The sequence below is a fragment of the Trichoderma camerunense genome (genome assembly GCF_050948025.1).
Source record: "Trichoderma camerunense strain CBS 138272 chromosome Unknown V8C40scaffold_7, whole genome shotgun sequence".
NCBI classification, from domain to species: Eukaryota; Fungi; Ascomycota; class Sordariomycetes; order Hypocreales; family Hypocreaceae; genus Trichoderma; species Trichoderma camerunense.
This window is the reverse complement of record NW_028145363.1, coordinates 1541812-1564588: the sequence shown is the minus strand read 5'-3', so window position 1 is coordinate 1564588 and position 22777 is coordinate 1541812. Positions and strand designations below refer to the sequence as shown.

The 22777-nt window shown below is 45.9% G+C and overlaps 10 protein-coding genes across 10 annotated transcripts; 5 read left to right on the top strand and 5 right to left on the bottom strand.

The window, feature by feature from the left end:
* Nucleotides 1-210: 210 nt before the first annotated feature.
* V8C40DRAFT_243288 (kinase-like domain-containing protein) lies at nucleotides 211-2030 on the bottom strand. The gene is made up of 6 exons (XM_083215390.1): nucleotides 1660-2030; nucleotides 1281-1609; nucleotides 1023-1226; nucleotides 848-966; nucleotides 650-800; nucleotides 211-601 (listed from the first exon to the last, which is right to left on the bottom strand). Exons 1-6 carry the CDS (start codon nucleotides 1968-1970, stop codon nucleotides 378-380), a joined length of 1338 nt encoding a protein of 445 aa, XP_083074472.1. The 5' UTR covers nucleotides 1971-2030; the 3' UTR covers nucleotides 211-377.
* Nucleotides 2031-2855: 825 nt separating this feature from the next.
* On the top strand, nucleotides 2856-4114 carry V8C40DRAFT_208459 (uncharacterized protein). The gene has a single exon (XM_083212083.1). It carries the CDS (start codon nucleotides 2946-2948, stop codon nucleotides 3975-3977), a length of 1032 nt encoding a protein of 343 aa, XP_083074471.1. The 5' UTR covers nucleotides 2856-2945; the 3' UTR covers nucleotides 3978-4114.
* Nucleotides 4115-4571: 457 nt separating this feature from the next.
* Nucleotides 4572-6156, top strand: V8C40DRAFT_286875 (Alpha/Beta hydrolase protein; the record flags this gene model as incomplete). The annotated part of the gene is made up of 5 exons (XM_083222597.1): nucleotides 4572-4867; nucleotides 4920-5460; nucleotides 5514-5589; nucleotides 5663-5917; nucleotides 5968-6156. 5 exons carry the CDS (start codon nucleotides 4572-4574, stop codon nucleotides 6060-6062), a joined length of 1263 nt encoding a protein of 420 aa, XP_083074470.1. The 3' UTR covers nucleotides 6063-6156.
* A 1448-nt stretch (nucleotides 6157-7604) lies between these two features.
* V8C40DRAFT_243283 (kinase-like protein) lies at nucleotides 7605-9333 on the top strand. The gene is made up of 3 exons (XM_083215389.1): nucleotides 7605-8100; nucleotides 8160-8509; nucleotides 8582-9333. The coding sequence occupies exons 1-3, from the start codon at nucleotides 7778-7780 to the stop codon at nucleotides 9265-9267; spliced, it is 1359 nt and encodes a 452-aa protein (XP_083074469.1). The 5' UTR covers nucleotides 7605-7777; the 3' UTR covers nucleotides 9268-9333.
* A 1261-nt stretch (nucleotides 9334-10594) lies between these two features.
* On the top strand, nucleotides 10595-11339 carry V8C40DRAFT_286873 (uncharacterized protein; the record flags this gene model as incomplete). The annotated part of the gene is made up of 3 exons (XM_083222596.1): nucleotides 10595-10672; nucleotides 10728-10799; nucleotides 10863-11339. 3 exons carry the CDS (start codon nucleotides 10595-10597, stop codon nucleotides 11307-11309), a joined length of 597 nt encoding a protein of 198 aa, XP_083074468.1. The 3' UTR covers nucleotides 11310-11339.
* V8C40DRAFT_243282 (HET domain-containing protein) lies at nucleotides 11048-13273 on the bottom strand. Its single transcript, XM_083215388.1, has one exon. It carries the CDS (start codon nucleotides 13221-13223, stop codon nucleotides 11370-11372), a length of 1854 nt encoding a protein of 617 aa, XP_083074467.1. The 5' UTR covers nucleotides 13224-13273; the 3' UTR covers nucleotides 11048-11369.
* Nucleotides 13274-13816: 543 nt separating this feature from the next.
* Nucleotides 13817-15860, bottom strand: V8C40DRAFT_274458 (metallo-beta-lactamase superfamily protein; the record flags this gene model as incomplete). The annotated part of the gene is made up of 8 exons (XM_083220607.1): nucleotides 13817-13946; nucleotides 14004-14243; nucleotides 14293-14423; nucleotides 14481-15119; nucleotides 15173-15234; nucleotides 15283-15429; nucleotides 15486-15631; nucleotides 15685-15860. 8 exons carry the CDS (start codon nucleotides 15858-15860, stop codon nucleotides 13817-13819), a joined length of 1671 nt encoding a protein of 556 aa, XP_083074466.1.
* Nucleotides 15861-16594: 734 nt separating this feature from the next.
* Nucleotides 16595-18152, bottom strand: V8C40DRAFT_243279 (alpha-acetolactate decarboxylase). Its single transcript, XM_083215387.1, has 2 exons — nucleotides 17883-18152; nucleotides 16595-17809 (listed from the first exon to the last, which is right to left on the bottom strand). Exon 2 carries the CDS (start codon nucleotides 17687-17689, stop codon nucleotides 16970-16972), a length of 720 nt encoding a protein of 239 aa, XP_083074465.1. The 5' UTR covers nucleotides 17690-17809; nucleotides 17883-18152; the 3' UTR covers nucleotides 16595-16969.
* A 365-nt stretch (nucleotides 18153-18517) lies between these two features.
* Nucleotides 18518-20674, top strand: V8C40DRAFT_208429 (thiamine diphosphate-binding protein). The gene has a single exon (XM_083212082.1). It carries the CDS (start codon nucleotides 18677-18679, stop codon nucleotides 20360-20362), a length of 1686 nt encoding a protein of 561 aa, XP_083074464.1. The 5' UTR covers nucleotides 18518-18676; the 3' UTR covers nucleotides 20363-20674.
* A 317-nt stretch (nucleotides 20675-20991) lies between these two features.
* V8C40DRAFT_286865 (uncharacterized protein) lies at nucleotides 20992-22265 on the bottom strand (the record flags this gene model as incomplete). Its single annotated transcript, XM_083222595.1, has 4 exons — nucleotides 20992-21275; nucleotides 21332-21416; nucleotides 21480-21739; nucleotides 21796-22265. The coding sequence occupies 4 exons, from the start codon at nucleotides 22263-22265 to the stop codon at nucleotides 21059-21061; spliced, it is 1032 nt and encodes a 343-aa protein (XP_083074463.1). The 3' UTR covers nucleotides 20992-21058.
* Nucleotides 22266-22777: the final 512 nt, after the last annotated feature.

The window sequence follows — 22777 nt, the reverse complement described above, 5'->3', positions numbered from 1 at the left end:
AATGGTGCAGGGATAAGTCGGCAAGGTGCCGAAGTTGGAAGTCACTCTCCACATATCCCCCCGACGTGAGCCAGTCACAAATCTAATTAGACGTGTTGGCCGCTCTTCGGACCGAGGAAGAGGTTTTCATGGACAGGGCTGTGCTGCGAAATGAGGTCGTCCTTTGTACATCACAGACAGAAATGATGACTCTTCTCTGATAATCTACGGTGAACAATCTGTGTGAGCTTGATGACCACAACTCATATCCATTGCCGATTTTTTAAATTAGCTACATTGAGACGTGGGAAATTAAGATAAATGTTTTAGAATTGACCTAAAACTTAAGGAAAGCTCAAATGTTCTTCCAGGCATAAATGGTTGGGGCCCTTCGTTCATTATTCTCCATTGTGGATTCTTTTATCCACCTGGATCCATGGGTGAGACATTAATTCCGTCGAATTCGCTCGTCTGGTAGGTTCGACGATGCACATCCTGCGAAGGTAGCTTCCTAATTTTGTGAGATCCTCTTCATCAAGGTCGAGTGTCTCTTTGTCATAGCCATTGGCATATGACGCCCGTATATCCTCTTCGAGTGGTAAAAAGTTCTTTGCTACCGATGCTATTTCAAAGTTAGCTAGGTTTTGAGTCATATTTTCTCTGGACTAACCGTCTGGTTCCTCTTTAAGCACTCCAGCTTTGAGAGCATCTTGGATCCATTGCTCAGGGACACCGCCGAGCACTTTCTGAAACTGCGGTATCAGCTCGTGATCATCCATTCCTGCTTCGAATGGAGTGCGCCCAGTAACGAGCTCATAAGTCTTTGATTTGATTAGCTGGTGTACAAATATAGCCTGTCTGTTCTTACCGTGCATCCAAGGTTCCAGATGTCAATCGCTTCTGTCAAGGGGTGCTTGAAAACCAGCTCCGGCGGATGGAGGGACATGGGCGTGTATACTGATTTAGGTGGATTGGAGATGAAGAAAGCTAGGCCCAACAAGAGTCAGCACATCATTAGTTTCTTCAAGTGAGGGGAGACAAACACTCTCCAAAGTCAACAAGTTGAACTTCGTCAAGAAGCTCGTCTTTGTCAAACCTATATTCAACAGGCTCTACTAGGTATTCTGGAACACCCTTTTCACTCGGCGAGCCATCCTTCTTTGAAACCTTTCCTACGCGAGAGTTGGCGACAGTTGGCGTATTATCGGACCTAGAGATTCGAAATAATACGTTGCCCATGTGTATATCTAACAATAACAGTTAACCGGAGAAGGAGCAGGGTCGGCTTATTCCATGCCTACCTCCATGTGCCACGCCACATGATCGGAGATAGTCTACAGCCAAAAGGAGCTGCGAAGAGATTTGACGAGCAAGTTTGCCTTCGAGACGATAATTTGGCCGTCTGTCTGCAACGGAAGATATTTTGGGGCCCAGCAACTCAAGGACTACACATAGATGGCGCCCATTTGGTCCTTCATGATAGAACGAGTCTAAAAGATGCGACACATGCTTTTGACCTGGATGATTGGGGTCGCCATTCAGTTTGATAGACTGCAAGATGTCCAATTCGCGGTTCTGCCTGTCCGACATCTCTGCGACCACGATTTTTATAGAGACATTGATGTTGTTCCTGGTAAGTATGTAAGTAAAGATGCGCCCAGCAGAGGAGATTCAACATACACCTCGTCCCGAGCGAGCCAGACAGTAGAAAATGACCCGAAACCAAGTTTATCTAGAATTTTATATCGCCCTTTGTCAAGTACATCGCCGAGATGAACTGGATGGTAGCCTCCAGGGCAATATTTGGCTAATTCTTCCGCGGGTACGCCGATGTTGTATTGAAGATGATCAATCATTTGTACTGCGGGACTGAGGTGAAGATGGCGAAGTTTGTAGAATTGAAGTCGAAGTGCTGGAAAAAAAGAATGGGAGACGCGACGTATTCTCCAAATATTTTGCGATGCAATGCTAGTCTGTAGCTTCGTAAACATGTGAAGAAAAAAAGTAGATATTGTACTGAGACCAGGCTATTTGTGCATAAGGCAGTATTTGGGCAATTTACAAGGGGCCATGAAGTGAATGGAACGGAAGCATGGCACTGCAGCCATCACGTGTATGTTCGGAACGGTAGAATTATTACCCGAGATCATGCCGTCTCACAAAAGCCAGAGTAGAAAAGTGGGATTACAAGCCCATGGCAGAAGAAGGCCTGGACAATAGATTGTCTCCAAGGAAAAATCGCCGGCGACTATGACATCCCGAAGCCGGAAGTTAATGAGAGAATGGACTGGTTGTAGAAAGGTCCATTTATATATATAGGTCGGCAAGTAGGTACAATTCCAAATTAAATCGGTGCTAAATGACTTAGTGTCTCAAGCCACTTCGTAAACTGGAGCTCTGAATTGCTTGACGGCAGATATGGATGCTAGCACTGACAGCATTTTTCTTGACGCTGGCTTCCGGTGTCGTTGCTCATGAATTGTCAACCAAATCAAATGCGACCATTGCCAATTACACAGGCAAATCGGGATGTTTCTGTAGGTTCTGTATCGTTTCAAATGACTCGTGAAGGGAAACATGCAGGCTAAATTCTCTATCAGTATTAGTTCCCGACTGTGACGTTAGTATTTGAGGTTGTGGCAACCCAAGTAATTCCGACTTATTAATTGCCTAATATAACATCTCTTAAATCACCCTACGTTTTTTGAATCGCATCGAATTTTGTATAAGCAATTGCTTGGTCACATACACCCTCTTCCAGATGACGGGATCTAAAATGGAGGGAATGTCGGAGAACGCTATTTGCGCATAATTACGTAGCTTTCATAAATTATAAAAAAGACCAATCCCCCTTCAGTAACGCTAAAAATTCTTCGCCAATATCCAAACATGTTTACAGCATTCCAAAATCCATGCACTAATTCCATGGTGTACATCGCTTGCCAGGCAAAAGCAGCCGCCATTACATGTGCCATAGCCCAATGGACCCCAACGCTGCTATTTTCCAATTGTCTCCCGACATTCTTCTTCTCATTCTTAATTACCTAGCTCTACATGATAAATTTCTACTTTCACACACCTGTAAAACATTTCGACATAGTACATATCATGACTGGGATACTGAAATCTCGCGGCTCTCCTCTAGCGATAGAGTTGGATTCTGGGCAGGGTTGGCTTACACTCTGCCCGATTACTGGGCTTGTCCCAAATGCTGCAAACTGCATCTCATTAATACCTCGGATGTACCAGCGACCCTAAATAGACAGCAGTTGGTTCCATGCCAGGCTGACCTTTCTCGAGGAATCGGTACAGAAATGTATTCCATCCACCACCATCACATACAATTTGCATTAAAGCTCTCTCGGCTAGGCAAACATCAACGATACCTTGGGGCATTGATGAAGCCTTATACGGATATCAGGATATCATTGCTAAATCCTATTACAGATTCTTACACAGCAGAACCTAAGATCATCAAAAAGCAATTTATCTTGCGTGAAGAGTGGAATATTAGCAATGACACCAGTACAACACTTCCGCTTTTCCCAGAAAATGGAACATTCCATATGCCGGTGTGCCCACACTTGGGCCTAACGTCCAGTGGAGTCGCATCCTCTCGCAGGCAAAAGAAATGGGATGCGGAACGTCTGCAACTGCGTCACAAGATGACTGAGCTTGAAGAATTGACTCTATTTAAAGAGATGACTCTAATAGAGGATGGGATTGCCTTTGCTTTTAAATTCCTCGGCAATTGGATATACAATTCCTGTTTGCGCTGCCCTACAGATATCGGAATCATTGTTTCCACAGATGAGCGGAAGGTGACAGTTCGGGCATGGCATAACTTTGGCGTAGAAGGATCACCAATGGATACTAACTGGAGGGTTCATGTGGCAGACACATTACAAGCATGGGCTACGCTTGGTTCCTATATGGATTATACACATGGTAGTGTTCGGGCGCTATGGATGAAGGGCATTTCCGATAGAATTAAGTAGAAGGCATAAACAGGCATTTTGGGGAGCAGATTACATGAATCAACAGTGGTTATTAGTTTCGCAGTCGGCAATAGACTGAGCCTTAGTACGAAGTCGAATAACTCATGCTGGGATCGGAGAAGAATTGTAATTCCGAGCTTATTGTTTGTCAGCATCAATTATAAATTAGAGTGATAATTCCATTCTCATGAGGTTTCATAATCCGAGGCAAGAATTATTGCAGCAGACGGCGCGATATCAATTAGGTATTTGTTGATTACTTGTTTCAGTTTGCCGAGCTCTAAACATTTCGTTGCGGTCTAGCTCAAGGTAGAGATGCCACGATTGATGTAGGCGCGGACTAGTGCAAGAAGTCGACTCGCAAGGGGGATGCATTGTATGATGGCTTCGGATAGCTGGATAAGTAGCAACTCCTTTAGCATCGCCGAATGGACGTGAATGAAGTTCAGGTTTTCGGAGTTAAAAGATGCGTCGCAAGGTTCAAGTCGTTGAGAACCTCTAGACAACATATAAAGGCCAAGTCAGGAACCGAAAACCCTTATTCGATTGGCAAAGACAGTCAAAAAAGAGAGGGATAAAATATTACGACTCAATATGGTCTCTTCACGGTCACTTACTCTGAAGCTAGCGGGGCTCAGTGCTCTGGTATCCGCCTCCCTTGGTACTCCTATTGAGCATGCCAACCATTTTGACTTGAAGTCCTTCTCTGTCAATCTCTCGAAAGGAGTTCCTCGAATGCTCGAACTTATCAAGGACACAAAGCTTCCAGACAAAGAAGAGTATCCGGGGGTTGGATCATCAGCTGGCATCGGGCTTGACGTAGTTAAAAGTCTGCAGAAACAATGGACCGTCGACTTTGACTGGCACAAAGAAGAAGCCAAGTTGAATAAGTAAGTGACACAACATCAGGGCCTTCGTTTTACAGTCTAACGATTCACACAGGTATCATCATTTCACGGCCGATATCGAGAATTTGTCAATTCATTTTATCCACGAAAAATCGCAGGATCCAGAAGCAATTCCGCTTCTACTTAACCATGGCTGGCCGGGCTCATTTTTGGAATTCTTGCCAGTGATAAACAATCTGACACAGAAGGCGACCACTTCAACCGGCAAACCCATTTCGTTTCACGTTATTGTCCCATCAATGCCGGGATTCGCTTTCTCCTCACCCCCGCCTGCCAATTGGACAGTTGACGATACGGCACGCGTCTTCAATACCCTGATGACCAAAGTTTTGGGCTATGAGACATTTGCAACCTTTGGAACCGATTTTGGCGCCGGACCAGCGTACAGTCTCTACGATAACTATAATTCTTCGACGCGCGCTGCACATTTTGCCTTCCTACCTCTTTTCCCGCTCACCCCAGATCAACTGGTGGCAGAAAATATTACGCTTTCGAAATTGGAGCTGTCAGAGGAACAGAACTTTGTAACCTGGTCAACCACCGGAAACGCATATTTTTCTGAACAAGCTACAAAGGTAATCTAGTCCAGAACACACAATACCGTTCAACTTTATTAACCGGAAGACAGCCCAATACAATCGGACTTGCGCTACAGGATAACCCAATCGGACAGTTGGCATGGATGGGCGAAAAGTTTATATCTTGTGAGTCGACCTTAATACTATAGCGTCCTCCATTTGATGTTTCTGAAGAACCGAGCACTGACAGAAGGGGCAGGGTCTGATCCAAAAGCGGGAACAGCTCCCTCTGTTCTGAATCATCACCAAATCTTGCTATCCACATCACTTTACTACCTCACACGCTCCTTCCTGTCTTCTGTATACGTCTACTTTCAGAATCCGAACGGATTCAAGTCTGTGTATACCAAGGCCAAAACGGATGCACCCCTTCTATTCAGCGCTTTCCAGTATAACGTTGCGTTTTGGCCTCAAGTACTGGTAGCAAAGGTTGGAAACTTGGTCATGTATAACAGTGAGTTCGTCTTCTTAATCAGTCTGTAAGTGCGAATCTGACTTTTTTAGATCATGAATTTGGAGGTCACTTCCCAGGACTTGACAACCCACCGGCTCTTATTCAAGACTTGAGAGAGATTGGCAACTACTGGGACCGGGCTTGAGGGTTAAGGGTCTTTTGAGTGGGAATGCAGCGCTCAAATTAAAATATTAGACTTTTCTTTCATAATAGACTTATCAAACTAGTCATATCATTGCTTCTAATTAATAATATTATCAGCTCACGCATAAGACACCTGCAAAAGGATTGTTGAAAATATTGGCTCATACAGTGTAAATACATTATAAAGCTATTGGAACTTATACGCGAAACTCAATCCCTAGTAAATAATATAGTCATATAGCCTTTCTCATGAAGTTATATAGCTCCTTGCCTACAATGGTGAAAGGACTCTGAGAAGTTGATTCTTGTTATTCCAGCACAAAGTTCAACAGTGGAAGAGCTCGGCGTACCAGCGTGCCGCAAAACGCCATGAAAGTGTAAGCTGCATCTTCAGGTTTAGGAACGCGATCCTGATCGCCCGACAGTCAAGCCAACATCTTGCGCTAGCCCGCAGCCTAGCCCGCCAGACGCAACGCCCACCTTTTGCTGACTCTCGGCTTGTTGCCCAATCTCAGTAACTCTCCGCTAGCTGCAGTCAAATGTCGCTGCTGACACTACACTGAGTGGGCGATTGCGTAGCAAACCGCACCAATACGGCGCTCTCGAAGTACCGTATAACCTCGCAACATTCGCCTGTGGGTCTCCCCAGTATTAAACCCTGTTTTCGCCCAGAGAAGAAAGAGGCTAGCTTCCTTACGTTAGCAATTGCTATCATTAGGAACGGTCCACAGGCGAATTTTGCGAGGTAATACGGTATATCGAATCCTTCAAGATTTAGAAATATCCCCAGAGATTTGTAGAAAACGCGATTTTTCTCAGGGTTACTGATATGGTTCGAGTTGCCATGGACACAGAGGGTTCCCGCCGAACATTCTCCAGAAGTTTTAGCGGTATTAGTGGTAAGAGAAGAGATTCTCCACTCTCGATTCAAATGCGGTGGGATGCTTGCAAAAGACACGAGAGACAAAGCTGGATTGGATGGGGAAGCAATTAAGACTTCTATCCTCAGAGATTTAAGCTTCACAAAAGAAAATAAGGAAGGAGAAAACGAAAGGAACACAAATTATTCATCAAATAGTGTTTTTTTCTGTACTGCGCACACTCAACTATATGCATTCGAGAGGGGAGGGATTAACCTACACCAAATGCTGTTCCACACAAATCTTGCGTTCAAGCGACGAACACCATGGAAGCCATGAGAAATACGAAATACTATATAGTTCAAGGTAATATTAACGAGTAAAAGCCCATAAAGTTCCAAACAAACCTGTTACTGCATTTTGAGCAACATTGTTATTTGCGGAACTAAGAGAGAGTCTTGCCGCTGCTAGAGCTGCTGAATGTAACGCTGGAAGGTTCAAGGTTATTACGAACGCCTGGGTGATAAAGTGAGCATGCCTTGTGTTGGTTGCTATAAGCGCCACAAAGAAACAGAGAAAGGCGAAAACGAAAAGTATCCACCACCAAAATTGCCGCGCGGCAGGAATCAATACAACCTGGGGGCTTTGGACTTGGGGGCTGAAAGCCGACTAACCCTTGTGATCATTTTTATACTTAGAGTTGCTATTCGCTATCCAGCGACGGTGTTGGTCGGATGAGTTTCAAGTTCAAGGCTGCTGGCATGTCATTGCAGCCTTCAACCCAGCGCCGGGAGCAATCCCCTATAAATACAGGCCGTACAACCACAGGATTCCCTGACAATTGACAGTCACAAAGATGGTTGACAATCCAAATGAAACACCTTTAGAGCCTGCATCGTCAGAGACCGTATCGACACCTCAACCTACGGCTGCATCCGAAGGAATCAAAAGTGTTGAAGGTGGTAAAGAGCCTGAAAAGGTCGAAGAACTCCAAGATGACACTGCACCTCAGCAAGATGCCACTTCTGAAGATGAAGAAGAGGGCAAAGCTGCATACCGACCGGGCGGTTTTCATCCCGTATATATCGGCGACATTTTCAACGACAGATACAAAGTTCTCAATAAGATTGGCTACGGTCTTTATTCGACAGTCTGGCTGGTCAAAGACTTACAAGCCGCGTGAGTGAACAGTTGCATGATACAACCTTTACACCGGGGGCTGACATTCTCAATTGCAGCGTCGATGGCGATACATCAAATGTGTACCGCGCACTCAAGGTGTTGAGAGCTGATTGCTACGGCCATGGGACCGACACGTTTGAAAGAGAAATCTTGAGATGTCTTCGCGATGGAAGTCGCGAGCATCCAGGCTATCCTTATGTCTGCCACTTGATAGATAATTTTGAGCATCAAGGCCCCAACGGCACCCACGTTTGCTTCATCTTTGAACTTATGGGTGAAACCCTTCGCAGCTTTGGTACTTGGTTTCCCCTTGATGGTAAGATCCCATACGAGATCATGCTCAGATTCGCAATTCAACTTGTCCTTGCGCTATGGTACGCCCATGATCATGACGTTATTCATACAGGTATGAGTGGTACCCTAGCATGCACCATCAACCTCATGGTTTCTGTCAAAGCTTATCAAATTTCTCAAATAGACATCAAACTGAACAATATCTTTGTAAAGTTTCGTGACTGGTCATTTATCGAATCTGGCTATCTCAAAGAAATCCCCGTCCCAGAACAGGATCGTGAAGAGACGGAATATCGTCCAGTCCCGTCTCAGCCGCTTCGCTGGTTCTACTTTGACTACAACGCCAAGTATTCACCTGACTTTGATATTACTTTGGGAGATTGGGGAGTCTCTAGCTGGACTACGAAGCACCTCACTGAGGTCATCCAACCAATACTTCTTCGCGCTCCCGAGGTCATTATCGGAGCTCCTTGGGACGCATCCACAGATTGGTGGAACTTTGGTGCCGTGCTGCTTGAGGTCTTTCGATGTGTTCGAATGTTTGATGGCGGAGTTCCCCCGGACGGACATTACGAGACCAGAGAGCACCTGATTGAGATCACTGATTTCTTCGGGCCGTTCCCTAAGAAGCTACTTGAGAAGGGGAACCAGGATCTAGTACGTGATCTGTTTGACGACGAGGGGCGTATCAAAGACGCAGAACCCTTGGAGGGTCCTGGCTTAATGTCTGAAACTATCACAACTGGTATGGGCCAGAGCCTAAGAGAGGCTTTCGTTTCATTTATGAACTTATTAATGAAGATCGATCCCGAGGAGCGTCCATCAGCACTAGATCTTTTGAGGCATCCTTTCCTGGATGCAATACAGTAGTGGATTAGAACGAAATAGAACCGACTTTTGGTATACCTCTTTAGCAGCTATAGAACATCTTGCAACTGATTTGCTTTGATTATAGTCTTTTCTCCCCTTTGCATTGAAAAAATTGTTTACCAAATTAGAAAGTGGCCTTTCTTTAACAGCTATAGCCCTGAAAAGCCCACAATTGAGTCTTTGGGACTTTGCATCAAGAGAAGCTCTATCGCGTGCTTCGATCGGTGCAACTCTAGGTCCGACAATATGGCGTATTGTATACCAAATTCAACCTCATTGATACGAGAAAAGTTAACACTCAAGAAGTGCGGTGAGGTGAGCGGCGGAACTCGTCGCCGGAATTTGACAACTATACTGATACCACCTTCTAATAGTAGGCTTAATAGATTGAAGAAGGATAGTCTTTAATCGCAAGGGTAGCAGTTACAATCGGCTACTCAATACGGTAAGTGTTCTGTCAAAGTGACCCCAGTCCGAACGGAGCCTAATTGGCCTGCATACTTGAGTCCAACTTCGGACATCCCTAGCCTCACGCACCACGGTTTGTTTTACTTAATGTATATGACAGTGCAGCGCATCTAAAGAAACAGCGCAACTCGGAAAAGCTGGATGAGAAGTTCTGTAAACTATTCAGCCTAAACAAAAAAGCGCAGTTGTCAATCAATTAGCCACAATTAAACAAATAGAAAACGCACCTCTAGGCGCCTCGGCCCACAATAGGATGTCAAAAACATTAATATTAACCTTATACTTGCATATCCGTCGGAAATGGCATCAAAGTAGCTGAAAACTGCAAAAGTAAGCTGCCTAGTGGAGTTGGCCTGTGTCTTATTTCTCCGTTTCCATGGAGGAATGGGGTCCCCTGGCGTTAAGCTGACACGACTGACGCCCATGCTGCTGTCAACCATCTCCTCTCCTGCCAGCCATTCCTTAGAGGGTAATTAATCCGATCAAAAGATGAAGAAAAAGGTTGTATGCGGAGGAACTATTTGTCATTAGTATACCTATTGCCACGCTCACTTATAGTTGCTAGGATTAGCATTTGCTCATTCTATCCCGTAGCATAATTGAAGAGAAATACAGTAAGACAGCAACAGATCATTGCTTCTTTAAGAAAAAGACCCCTTGCATGAATCGGACTCCACAATGATGCATCGGATTGTATATTGTGCCGATCCAAGAAGAAGATGTTGAAGCTGAGAGAAAGCTTGTTGATGGAAAACTTCTATAAAGCGATGCTCTCTCTCTTGATGAACAGAATAACTCAACAGTTCAAAAATTCAATCTCACAGATACTCCAACGTTCTCGACTCCAATAACATTCACAATGGCTGTTCTGTCTCGTGTCATGCTGGCTGCTGCCGCCGCCGCTCTGGGTGTTTCTGCTGCCACAGTCACTTTGAACGTAAGTTGCGAATGCACATGTAGCCTTCAGGAAGAAGATGTCTAATTTTCCTTAGTTTGACGATATTGCCGTCTCCAACGCCAGGCAGTGCGGCCAGACTGCTTTGAACCAGAAGACAGCCTACAACGTAAGTTGCCACTACTACTAACCGCTTACTGGATCTATTCATGAGCTAATTGTTGAAATTCAGGGCTTTCTCATTACTGGTGGTGGCGGAGTCGGCATTTTGAACAGCACGGCGACTCCCAACTGCCCAACTGAAGAGGAGACTCGCCCCTATCCCTCGTGGTCTACCTCTGGCTCCAATGTTGTCTACAACAGCAATGGAAAGCTCAAGTTCACAGTTCAAGGATCACAAAAGATTACCAAGGCTTCCTTTGATGTTGATCTTATCTTCTACGACAGCGAGCTCCAACTGAACACCACTGTGGAGATTCAGACTACTCTGTCTGGAGGAGAGCAAGACCTCTATGTTTTCCACACTCTTGAAGATGGATTCGGACCGTATCACATCGAAACTAGTGGCACCCCTGCTACTTCCGTTCTTATTGAGGCTCTTGCCATTGAGCCCATTGGCGAAGGCCCAACCATCAACACCGATCTTGCTGTTGACACTGTTGTGTTTGAGCTTGCATAAAAGATTAAAGCGCTTATTTATGTCCTGCGCTTGTATATACGCTTGTATATAGAAAATTTATTACTGTAATGTGAACCATTCTAGTTCGCCTGTCGCTTGTGTGTCTTCCTTGGTAGAAAACTCTCCATCCATCATGCCGCGTATGTAACAGGGACCTCCCAGCTTGGATTTACCGCCTTCAGTTCGTACGACAAAGGGTAGTTTGGCTCCTTCAAAAATCACGATTTCATCTCCTACTTTGGTCGTTATGGGCACCATGGCTAGATACCCTTTATCCGTTATTCCCATGTTACGCCCCCAGGTGATTGAACTAGCCCTATGAGCGTACTTGTATGGCTCCTTGCTGTCGAAGATGTTTTTGGCAGCAGCATCAGTGTCGTCCGATCCTGTCACAACTTTCAGCCAGGCCTCAAAGGTCTCCTTGTATTCCTCCAGGGACGCTCTGTGATAATGGAGAGTGGAACCCCAACAAAGCGTATCTTGAAATGCATCCGAGATAGTGTCTCCAGTTGGGTATGACTTCAAGTCAGACACGAATTTCCACCAGTAGCGCCATAACTCGATATAGGCCCCGTTACTATACCCTATGGAGTCAGGCAACTGGCCTGTGAGTTTCACGGAGTCAACTTTGTTGCCTTTGATCCGCAGAAGCAATTTATCGTCAGAGTCTTCATAAATAACAGAGGAAGCACCTGCCGCATTGAAAATTTCATCGTCAAAGTATTTTAACGGAGTGTCATTCCAAGAAACCGCCCATGACGGTAGGTTAGGAACACTCGACTTAATGAAGCCGTAACACGAGCTTAAGGCGTCCAGCTTCCCAGTATTGAAGATGATGGCTCGCGATACATCTGCATATAGCTCAGCAGCTGTCTTTTTATAATCTGGCTCTGGAAATATGTTTTCGGGGTCCTTTGACGGGGCACCGAAGAAACCAAGGATGCCGTATATCTTGTCTCGCGGATCCGAGGCTTTGGTGTTTCGAGTGGCATTCAGGATTCGGAGTGCCTTGGCCCCGGGAGGAGATACCTGACCCATTCCACCAGTTTCAATCATATGCCGTACATGAAACTGATGGAAGGTAGATGCGATGAATAGCGTGTTAAACTCCATCACTTCGACAGGCTGCTCTGAACTAATGAGAGCTTCAATGACAATCTTGAGGTTGTGGAAGGTCTCTACCTTGCCACCGCAGACGAGTGTAGGCTCTTTGGATAGGGCGACCTCTTGGATAACCCATAGCCTGTCCCACCACTTACGGTGGAATACATCCCATAGGCCGCGCACTCGAGGCGTAAAGACTTCGCTATTGGAATGCTGGAACGCCTGTCGATCTTTGATGAACTCTTGATAGAGTGGCCCCTCAGTATGATCCTGGCCTGAATTCTTTCTTTCCGCAATCTCAACAGCAAAATCGTGGATATAGTCCATGCCGAGGTCCGAAAGTGGTTTACCGGTTTCTTCGTCAACAACCGAAGATGACTCGCCCACCCACAGGGCCACCCAGGATGCCTGGGTGTAGATCTGACGCATTAAGCCAATCTGAAGACTCCTTTCCTCAATATTGGATTGATCGATACAGACTGCATCAACCCAGAGGACCTGGTCTTCCGTTGGTCGGCGCAGTCTTTTCAGTGCAGCCTCGCAGTTTTCGGTTATCTTGAGGGAAGCTCCGTTACAGAGCAATTCTCGGGACAGAGAGGCAGACCCATCTTCAGTCGCCCATGTATAAGATAGCGCCCCAAAACTTGGACATGCATTGACTGGAAATTCCTGGAGGGAGACCTTGATAGGCAGCTGATTAAATGAGCCTGGATATAGATACAGCAGTCGGATTGATGCTCCATCTTTTAGAGGTTCATACTGGTAATCGACGACAGTCTTCTGAATTCCGTTGTCTATCATGGACAACATTATAGGCCTATCAGCTTTTGTGTTCGATTGCACGAAATATGATGATGCTGTGAGGGTCAGGATTGTACAAAATGCCTCCCTCTTAGTTAGGCAGAAAGCGCCTGCAGCCTAGACAGGGGTAGGAACAGACCGCAAGGTTGTGGCTATGCATACGTATATCGAGACCAAGTTTCTTCGCCATTTGCAATTGGTGATCGATGCCCTATTATTAGGATTAGACCCTTATTGAGGTTTAAGATTTCTACAATCCCCATTATTTAATGGAGGCTGTGCTATTTTACATCGATTCAGTTATCGTCTAGAAATATGTGCTCGGCCGCTGTGAAACTTGGCGCGCGAAACGCTATAGAGCCGTGCGGCTTGTGTTGGTTAGCAACTTTGGAAGCCTTTAAATAAAATACAGGGCATCGCATTAGAGATATAGCGAATACGTTTCTATCAGCCTACATGTATATAATCGAACTATTAATATGAAACCCCAGATACATCCATCCTTAGTATATGATCCCCTGTGCCCTTGCCATTCGAACAATTATTATAGCGCAGCTGCGCCGATACTGATGGCTAGCCTGCCCGAGGCCATAACGAGACTATCAATAACGAGTCTTCAGGCAGATATTGCCTCCTGTCTTGAAATCAGTCGTCTTTAGGTCGGGGTAGTCAAACGCCAACGCATCAATGAGTTCCACCAACGGCGTCGGTTGACCGTGTGCTGGAACAGCCCTGTAGAAAAAGTCAGCTTCGATCTACTGGAAGAGGAAAGCAGGGATGGATGCATACAAGGCGTTACGACTCAATCCGTCGGCGCTAGCTTGTACCAACCAACTTCTAGCGAAAGCACTATCGTAAGGAAAGGCTGTGGACCAAGCATCGGCGACATAGGTCAAGATCGTACTGTCAGCTGACGGACAAGCAGTTGTGATGACAGAATAAGTCCAATCCACTGAGTGAGCGGCTTCAGGCCTCCACAAGAAACGAGCTTGCATTTTGCCGTCGGAGTGAATGTAAGGTTTGTTTTCGCTGCGACAAATTAATACACATCGTATATAACAAGATGTCAGGTACATACTTGAAAGTTATCAACTTGGCATTCGGGATTTGTTTCCAGTAAGGCGCAGAGACTTCGGGAACAATAATCTTTGCACCCAACTCAACATATTTGCGAACTTCGTAGTTGTGATCATGGTGATGATGCGAAGGCTATATATATCTTGATTAGTAACTATCTTTGTTAACAGTATGCGATTGATAACCTACCCAGAAGTGGGTAACAGGCCTCTTCAGCGTCTCGTTAACCCATTGGATCACCAAATCAGTCTGATGGGGAGGTGCTTCGAAAACAATGATAGAATCATCAAACTCAAGGACAAGCTGCTCCAAGTTTGTCTGGTCTAGGAACAGCAGCTTGTGAACATGGGGTAGATCGGCGGCTGGCTGAACGACACTCAAGTTGTTGTACGTCCCCGTATACTCGCCTCCCCAGAAGGTGTTGTACCAGTATTCTCCAATCTCAGCATGTGTATACCCAGCAATCCTCTTCGGGGGAGCTGAACGAGTTTCGGTTTCATTCGCTGCGAGGCCATCGAAAAAGCCTGGGGAGAATGTCGGATTTACGGAAATTCGCGATACAGTCGTGTCTTCAAGAATTGCGCTTCCGTTGTACAGCACCATTCGGCGATGGGGAAACTGAATGCTTGAAACATCAGCATAGTTTGAGAGCTCGAGATCCTGTGTGGTATTTCCAAATATCGCATGATCTTCAAATGATCTTATAATTTTCGGGTAATGTGTATAAGCATCGAAGATAACGGTAATATCCAGGTCGAAGTCGTGGACGGCAAGATTCTCAACTCTGTTCAACTCCACAATCTGTGTAGCAAGTTTATGGCTTCGGATCTATTCACTTATTAATCACGGCGCGAGTAATACTCGAAGGAAGTGTAACAAACATCTAGGAGAAGTTTTGGGGAAAACTTGTTGGCCTGGAATAATAGGTACTCTGTAAGTGCAGCTGTTGTGTGTTAGTGAATAACCTTGTTACATAAGTGCATTTCCTTACAGTCGGCATAACCAGCAACTTGATCAGGTGCAATGAATGCATTATTGTTTCCGTCGATGTAGCATGCAAACCCATTTTCCGTTCCGTTTTGCATGACAAGCGAAAAGTGGCCGGGCGGGAGAGTTGGGTTGGCGAAGAAGAAGTAGTCTTCTAGAGCATTAGTCCTTGGCCCAAACATAGGGAGCATTGAAGTAGTTACTGACCTGAGTGCTGAAAAACCCTGTCAATCCTATGCTGAAAAGTATCTTCAGAGAAAGAGAAGGACAGATTCTGAGAACCCAAGTTGACAATATAGCGATCGGTCGTGAAGAGCTTGTAGTTTTGCATTAAAGTGCTGGTATGGAAGATGCTTTGCTGGTGTTAGCATATTGCCATATCAAGAAATAGGCGGCTAATACATACTCGGCCGATTCGTATATAACCCCTTTCAGTCCACGGAGAGCATTTTGACCGCCAAGAGCCTCAATAGAATCATCAATGATCTTGAGGGGGCTAGGAAGTTTGGTAGAGCCTCGGGATTCATGTGGATGGGCCAGAGTGAGCCACATAAGCGTGGCAACAACCAAGCTCTTTGCCATTGAGAGTCTCTCTGTCGAGAAGATCGAATTTTGAGGACAAGTGAAGAAAGTCTGCTTGGCTTCTAAGTCGTAGAAACTAGGAAACCACTTGGTAGGGTAAAGCAGAATGAAGTTCCAAGTCGTTAGAAGGAAGGCAGGCCATTCTTATAGTTGGACAAGAAATCACCCCTTAGCCAACTGTGGATAGCCAACTGTGGATGCTTTACTGTGCAAAAAAAGAAAGAAAAGAAAGAAGTATGGTATTGACAAGGTTTTCCTCACCGTATTGTTGGATTAGATCCATAGGACTGGTATAATGCCGATGCAGATCATGCAATTTGGCTATCCGGTGGGATATGGTTCCAGTTGCGTGTTACGCGCGCGTTTGTAGATTAAATGAAACTGTCTCTAGACTGTTCTCCCACAGACTTCCGTGATAACCTTTACATCAGAAAAAGTGGACAGCAGTTGGCATGGTATCTGGTGCTGACGGATGGATCATCGTGGCCATCCGGTGGGATGTTGATTCCAAAGTCCTTCGGAGTTTCGCATTACGCGTTAGTGGCTTGGATTAAGCTTATACTCTGACTTTGCCGAGGGAACTGGACTAAAATGCCGTCTGACATGCAATTTCTAGTATAGCGGGTTATTTGTATGATCTAAGTCAGCTATAGCGCGTCATCCATTTCATGGTCTCCAAGGGGCATGTAAGGTTGTGAAAACGACCTCAATTGGGGCTATACCGTTAAGAATATAGGCTAGTGTTAGAAGATATTTTGAGATATTCAAAGGACAAATTATTTGTCGAATTCTAGTGATCTTCTCTGACATTACAGAGTTTCCTCTTCTTTAAAAAGACACTAACATCTTAGAAAGCCCGCCGATATAGAGAATATCGCTGGCGAATATGACCCACATTTTCGAGCTCTCTTTGTAGATTGCGGTGTCTTTCGCTTCTTCATAACAGGATGTTTGCTATTGGTTACATGATGATATTATTTAGCCGCTATTCTCGAAGATATAAACTTGAGCCCAGTTGTCGAGAAGGCCGGAAACCAAGGCTATGTACTGATATGGATAGGACCAGTCCAGATGTAGTATGTGCGTTAAAATGATCTAGTAATGCCACCTTAACTCTCTGCTTTTGTTATACCTTCACTATCCGTCTGTAGTGTGGCTTGGACAAAGTCGTCGCCAGTGGGCAGCTCTGTGTGTATAATCCGAATGGCGGCAACAGCAAGCTCTGCCTCACCATCCGTCTGCAGTTCAAGGAGATGCCCACCTTGGCGCCGATCGGCAGAAATAAAGTGTAGATGGTCTCCGGCAACGCTAATGCCCTGCATATATGAAGGAGAACGGAATCCTACAATCGATCCTTGGACGTCCTCAAATGAATGCGCCACTTGGGATTCTGCCAGCTTCGAAAGCTTCTCACCGGGGTGCTGCTGGCCACCCACTGTTCGCACCACAACAGCTTTAAATTTGCCTTCCAGCCTTATAGACGAGAAAATGTTTTTCGCTTGTGGCATAAGATCGGTAAGCATTTTCCCAAAGTCTCCTTTGCTCTTCACCGTCACCTTTGTTGATAAAGTTGGGCGGAAATGCGTAACCATGGCGAAAGGTGTCACGGTCGTGTTTAGCTGGTCACGGCTGAACGAGGTCACCGAGCCATCGGCCTTCATCTGATAAATGACACCATCAAGAACAATCATTTCGCCAACCATGTGTCGAAACGTGCCGAGGCCGAAGTCTCCGCGGGGGAGGAGGTCTGATAGAGGAAGGCCACTCTCCGCCACGCCGTCCATCAACGCCGTCACGATGGAATACTGGAATAGTTCGTTTGGCGCCATCTTTTGATGCGTCTGATTCAACGGAGAGAAAGTATGTCTAACAAGTTGCCACGTGATAAACACGAGCGAGGTGAATGCCTATACCGGTGGCGTCTCCAGCTACTCTGTCCAGTTATGGCACTAGTGACAAGAGTTGAGTTTTGTTGTCTGTTGGATGATGGAAACCGTCGCTCCTCATTCTATATATCCGTACTTTACCGTGATTAAATGTGATAGTGCACGATTCAAGTCGGCTTCTATCTTGATGAACGGCTGTACATTCGCAAGGCCGATGAATCGGAGCGAAACGGGAGCTTGTTTCTGATGGGGCAAAGTTTTACGATGACAGACGGCGGCCCCTCTTAAAAAGCATGGAAGCTTGGCATTTCAGCGTTCCGCGTTCCGAAATCCTGGGCATAATGTCGTCATGGATGAATTGAATCGGATCTCTTTGCCGGGTTCTCAACTGCATGGCATATTGCCCGATATATTTAAACTACAGTCAACTATTATCTCTATCTTGAAGTGCTTACTCTCGGATGCTCCGAGCAGCGATTTCGGACCCGAGTGAGATAACCGATCTACCTATTGGTGAGATATTTTCATCGCTAACCCAACGGGAATAGCCAACAACTAAGGCGTGACGTCAAGCCAGATACAACTTACGGCGATTGGCGTCGTAAACATTGAAGTTATCACAACTGGCTCGGTACGCCCGGCAACAGTTCCGAAAAAACATCATCTTCCAGCTTTTCTTGATTCTCCGATGTTAGGCTATTGGCGGCCATTCACAGGGTTTTGAGTCACCGAACGAGTTGTTTGAGATGAGCATTACAGAGTGATGCTTTGCCGTGAGAGGACATACATATATTGACCGTCTCGCCATTCCAGTGTCGGGAACAATTCTGGTCAATCATCGCGTACAAGCCTCTGCAGCAGGCTTTGAATAGAAATCATCTGGACACACGAACTACCAGATTTTTTAATCAAGTTCAATCTGCTTCAAAAATGACAGAAACCGTTCGAGTTGTGGTCGACTCTCTCATCGCTGCCGGAGTAGAGTACGTCTTTGGGGTTCCCGGAGCCAAGATCGATTCCCTCTTCAATGAGCTGCTTGACCACCCAAAGATTAAGCTGGTTGTCTGCCGCCACGAGCAAAATGCTGCCTTCATGGCAGCAGCTGTAGGGAGGCTGACTGGTCGGCCCGGTGTCTGCATAGCCACCTCGGGACCAGGCACGAGCAACTTGGTGACGGGATTAGTGACAGCCAACGACGAAGGCTATCCTGTTGTCGCCATCGTCGGGAGTGTGAAGCGTGCACAGGCATTGAAGCGCACGCATCAGAGTCTTCGAGGCGTTGAACTTCTCACGCCCGTCACCAAGAAATCTGCCGCAGCAGTCGTCGAGAATCAGATTGCCGAGATTATACTTGACGCTTTCCGAGCTGCCAGCTCGTTCCCGCGAGGAGCAACATCTGTGACGCTGCCTGCGGATATTATGCTGGCATCGGTGAGCAAAACGACTGTGCCGGCGTTCCCTCCCTCAGCGTACCTCCCTCCCAGCTATGGCACCGCTGCGAATGAGGTTCTCGATCAAGCTGCAGCTTTAATCAGTGCTGCCAAAGCTCCGATCTTGTTCTTGGGGCAACGGGCAATTGACGCAGATATCGTTGCAAGTATCCACAAGTTTCTTCGAAAACATCCGGTTCCTGTCATTGAAACGTTTCAAGCAGCAGGCGCCATCTCCAAAGAGCTCAAGCACCTCTTTTACGGCCGCGTGGGATTGTTTCATAACCAACCGGGAGACAGGCTCCTTAGTCAGGCAGACTTGGTTGTCACCATTGGCTATGATCAGGCTGAATACGATGCCGACCAGTGGAATACAGACTGCCGCCTGGACATATTGCACTTGGATTTCGTTCAAGCAGATCATGTAGAATGCTATTCGCCGAAGTTAGAGGTCATTGGATCGCTGACTGCAAACATTGACGCCATTGCTGATCGAGTCACTGAGGTCGCTCGATTGCAAGACACAGCCGCCGGCAAGAGAATTGTCGCGGAGCAACAGGATTGGCAGTCTTCTGAAGTTGCTACTGCGAAAACTGACGGCCCAGTCCAACCTCTATACTTTATTCGCCTGTTACAAAGCTTGCTTAACGAAGAGACCGTTGTAACCTGCGATGTTGGCAGTATATACGTCTACTTTTCACGCTATTTTTACTCTTACAAGCCAAAAACCTTCTTGACTTCAAATGTCCAGCAGACACTAGGAGTCGGCCTTCCTTGGGCGATCGGCGCGTCATTATGCCAGAAACCGACGCCCTGCTCTAAAAAGGTAGTGAGCATTAGTGGCGATGGCGGATTCATGTTTAGCTCACAAGAGCTGTCCACAGCCGTGCAACTTGGATGCAATATTACACACTTTATATGGAACGATGGCAAATACAACATGGTTGAATTCCAGGAGGTGGACAAATATGGGCGAAGTGCTGGCATCGACCTCGGCGGCGTCGACTTTGTCAAGTTTGCCGAGTCCTTTGGGGCCAAGGGGCTTCGCGCCAACAACTCTAAGGAACTTGATGATGTGGTCAAAGAAGCATTGAGCTATGATGGAGTGTGCATTGTTGATGTTACAATTGATTACTCAAAGAATCACGACTTGATGAAGCAGATTACCGCAGAGAATGTTAACTAAGCATGCATACCGGGTTACTGGGCAGAAACAACATACAAATTTCGGTTGTATTTGGTGCACGAGTTTTAAAATATTGGCAAGTCTATAGCAAAAAGTCTCTTCAAAGGATATAGTACGGAAGAAGTACGCGATCTCTTTCAAAAAATTCATTGTCCTAGGCTGATGGGATGGGCGTCAGACTCCGGAGCATCTTGGATTTAGCGCGTTACCACTACGCAATGGACACATCTGTTCATAGAAGCCATCACTTAATACTCCAAAGTTTATGATGATAGGTAAATTAACCTTAATACGACCCTATTATTGCATGAATTGAACGTGCAAGTGCGTAATGATGATGTACTCGAAGCTTGCTGGCACAGAAATTTTACGTGATTGGTGATATTTGAGGTGACGTTGATTTGAGGTAAAGTTAGAAACGTTGATCAAAGAAAGTGTCGACTTCGCGTCTGCACAGTTTGGATACGAAGAGCTGCGACGTTTTCGCCGACACTCTCTTGTACCTGTATCCAGCCTGGCTACAGATTGGCATCAATGAGAGAAGCATTCAGAGAAGCATTCCCTTCACCAGGATGTTTCCCGCATCGTTCATTAGGCAGGGACATTTATTAAACAAGTCAATTTCTTACTGAACAATAAAGTAGATAAAAATGAACCAATAGATCGTATTGTGCCAACGCGATAAGCATTGTGGGCTTAGTGTTTTGCCCTCTTCCGCGGTCGAAAATCAGCAGAATAAGACTTGAAGAATTCATTAGGCTCTGTGGGATGTGTTCCTGTAACATCATGGAAGGCAGTTGTAGCAATATAATTAGTCTTGCCCTCACGAACCAGACTGTAGTACTCCAAAATGAATTCCTTTTCCGATTCGTCGCTCTCACTCTGAGAGGCCAGCACCCTCTTGGCTTCGTTTCTTTGCCCAATGTTAATGGAAATTAATCACTTTTGAGCCTAAAACAATTGACTCACTCGGATATGTTCTCAAAGTCAAGTTGAACCCCCAGCGCTTGACTAGCTGCTTGGGCTAACTCTTCCCCAGCACATAGTTGAGGCCCTAGGTACAGTTTTTAGTGAATTGCGATATGCAAAACACAGCCAAGAGCCCAATCGTTCTTACCTGTGACAATCATCATCTGGCCTCGGTGCCTATCGTCAAACCCATGCTTGCCTTTGCCGGCAAGAATATGTGCAGCCACATGAGCAATGTCCTGTAGAGGCTGGTCAAAATCATGCCCGACAATCTGGAGAAATATTCTGAGACTCACACCTAAAGCGACCGGAGCAAATTTATGACTTTCTCCAATGGGCAGTGGAAGAACACCATCAGCCTTGGCCTGTTCTGAATAGAGAAGCAAGTTTTCTGCGTAAAATCCGGCACTTGACATAGTCAGCACCTGTTTGACCTGGACCATTCATAAGAATCGAGAACGAACCGAATGACACAGGGTGAGTGACCGAGAGGAGTCCCCGCGTCGCCCTTGGTTGCAAGAACCGCACTTTCAATGTCAATGAACTCCCTCAAACGAGGCTGTCTCTTGCTGTCGGCATAATCACAGCCCGCAGAGCTAATCAGAAGAACGTTGGAAACGCCTGCTTTCTTGGCAGCATTTGCGAGTTCCAGTGTTATGTCTAATTTGTCGCGATGAGCGGGTGGAACTAAACAGATAGTATCGCACCCAATCTCCTTGAGTGCTTTTACCACAACGCGTTCTCGGCCTGGTTGATGGTGCACAACTTTACCACCAAGCTCAGTGAGTTCCTGAGCTCGAGGAGAGGATGGATCCAATGCCAGTCCAGTAAGGCTGCTTATTTGTCGGGCGAATTTGCCCTCTTTCAAAAGCAGTTCGGCTATGAGGAAGCCCGTCTGGCCTTCCACGGCCGTGATGCAGATATTTCGAGACATTCTGGATATGAGAAAGACTGCTTGATCAAAGATGAATATTGAGCAGGATAACCGGACTAGAACTTCAGCACGGCGTATATTTATTCTTGTTGAGCATCGACGTCACCGTGATCCATACGATTCGAAATATGTAAGATCGGGCGCGTCCATGGACGGGAGCCCGTGGCCCATAATCTTATTGACATCATGCATTTTAAAGAATTCAGCCAGCGGCTGACACGAGTGTAAATAGTATGCGTCAATCGTTGTTGTGACGCTGCATTGCTGAAATGGCCCACACCTTGCCCATGTTAACTTAACTTCGAAAAAGAAAGTCTATGTGAAATCGATTACGTTAGCGACTTTAGAATGACAAAGGTTGCTGTCATGCATAGATGAACTCTAAAGCATAATCTGCAATGAGAGGTAATGGGCAGAATGGGCAGTATTTCATGGTATCTAGTTGCTTTCTTCACGAGCATCTATCGCATTGAGAGAACGCGCATCCTAATATGGATATTGAAAGCAACTCA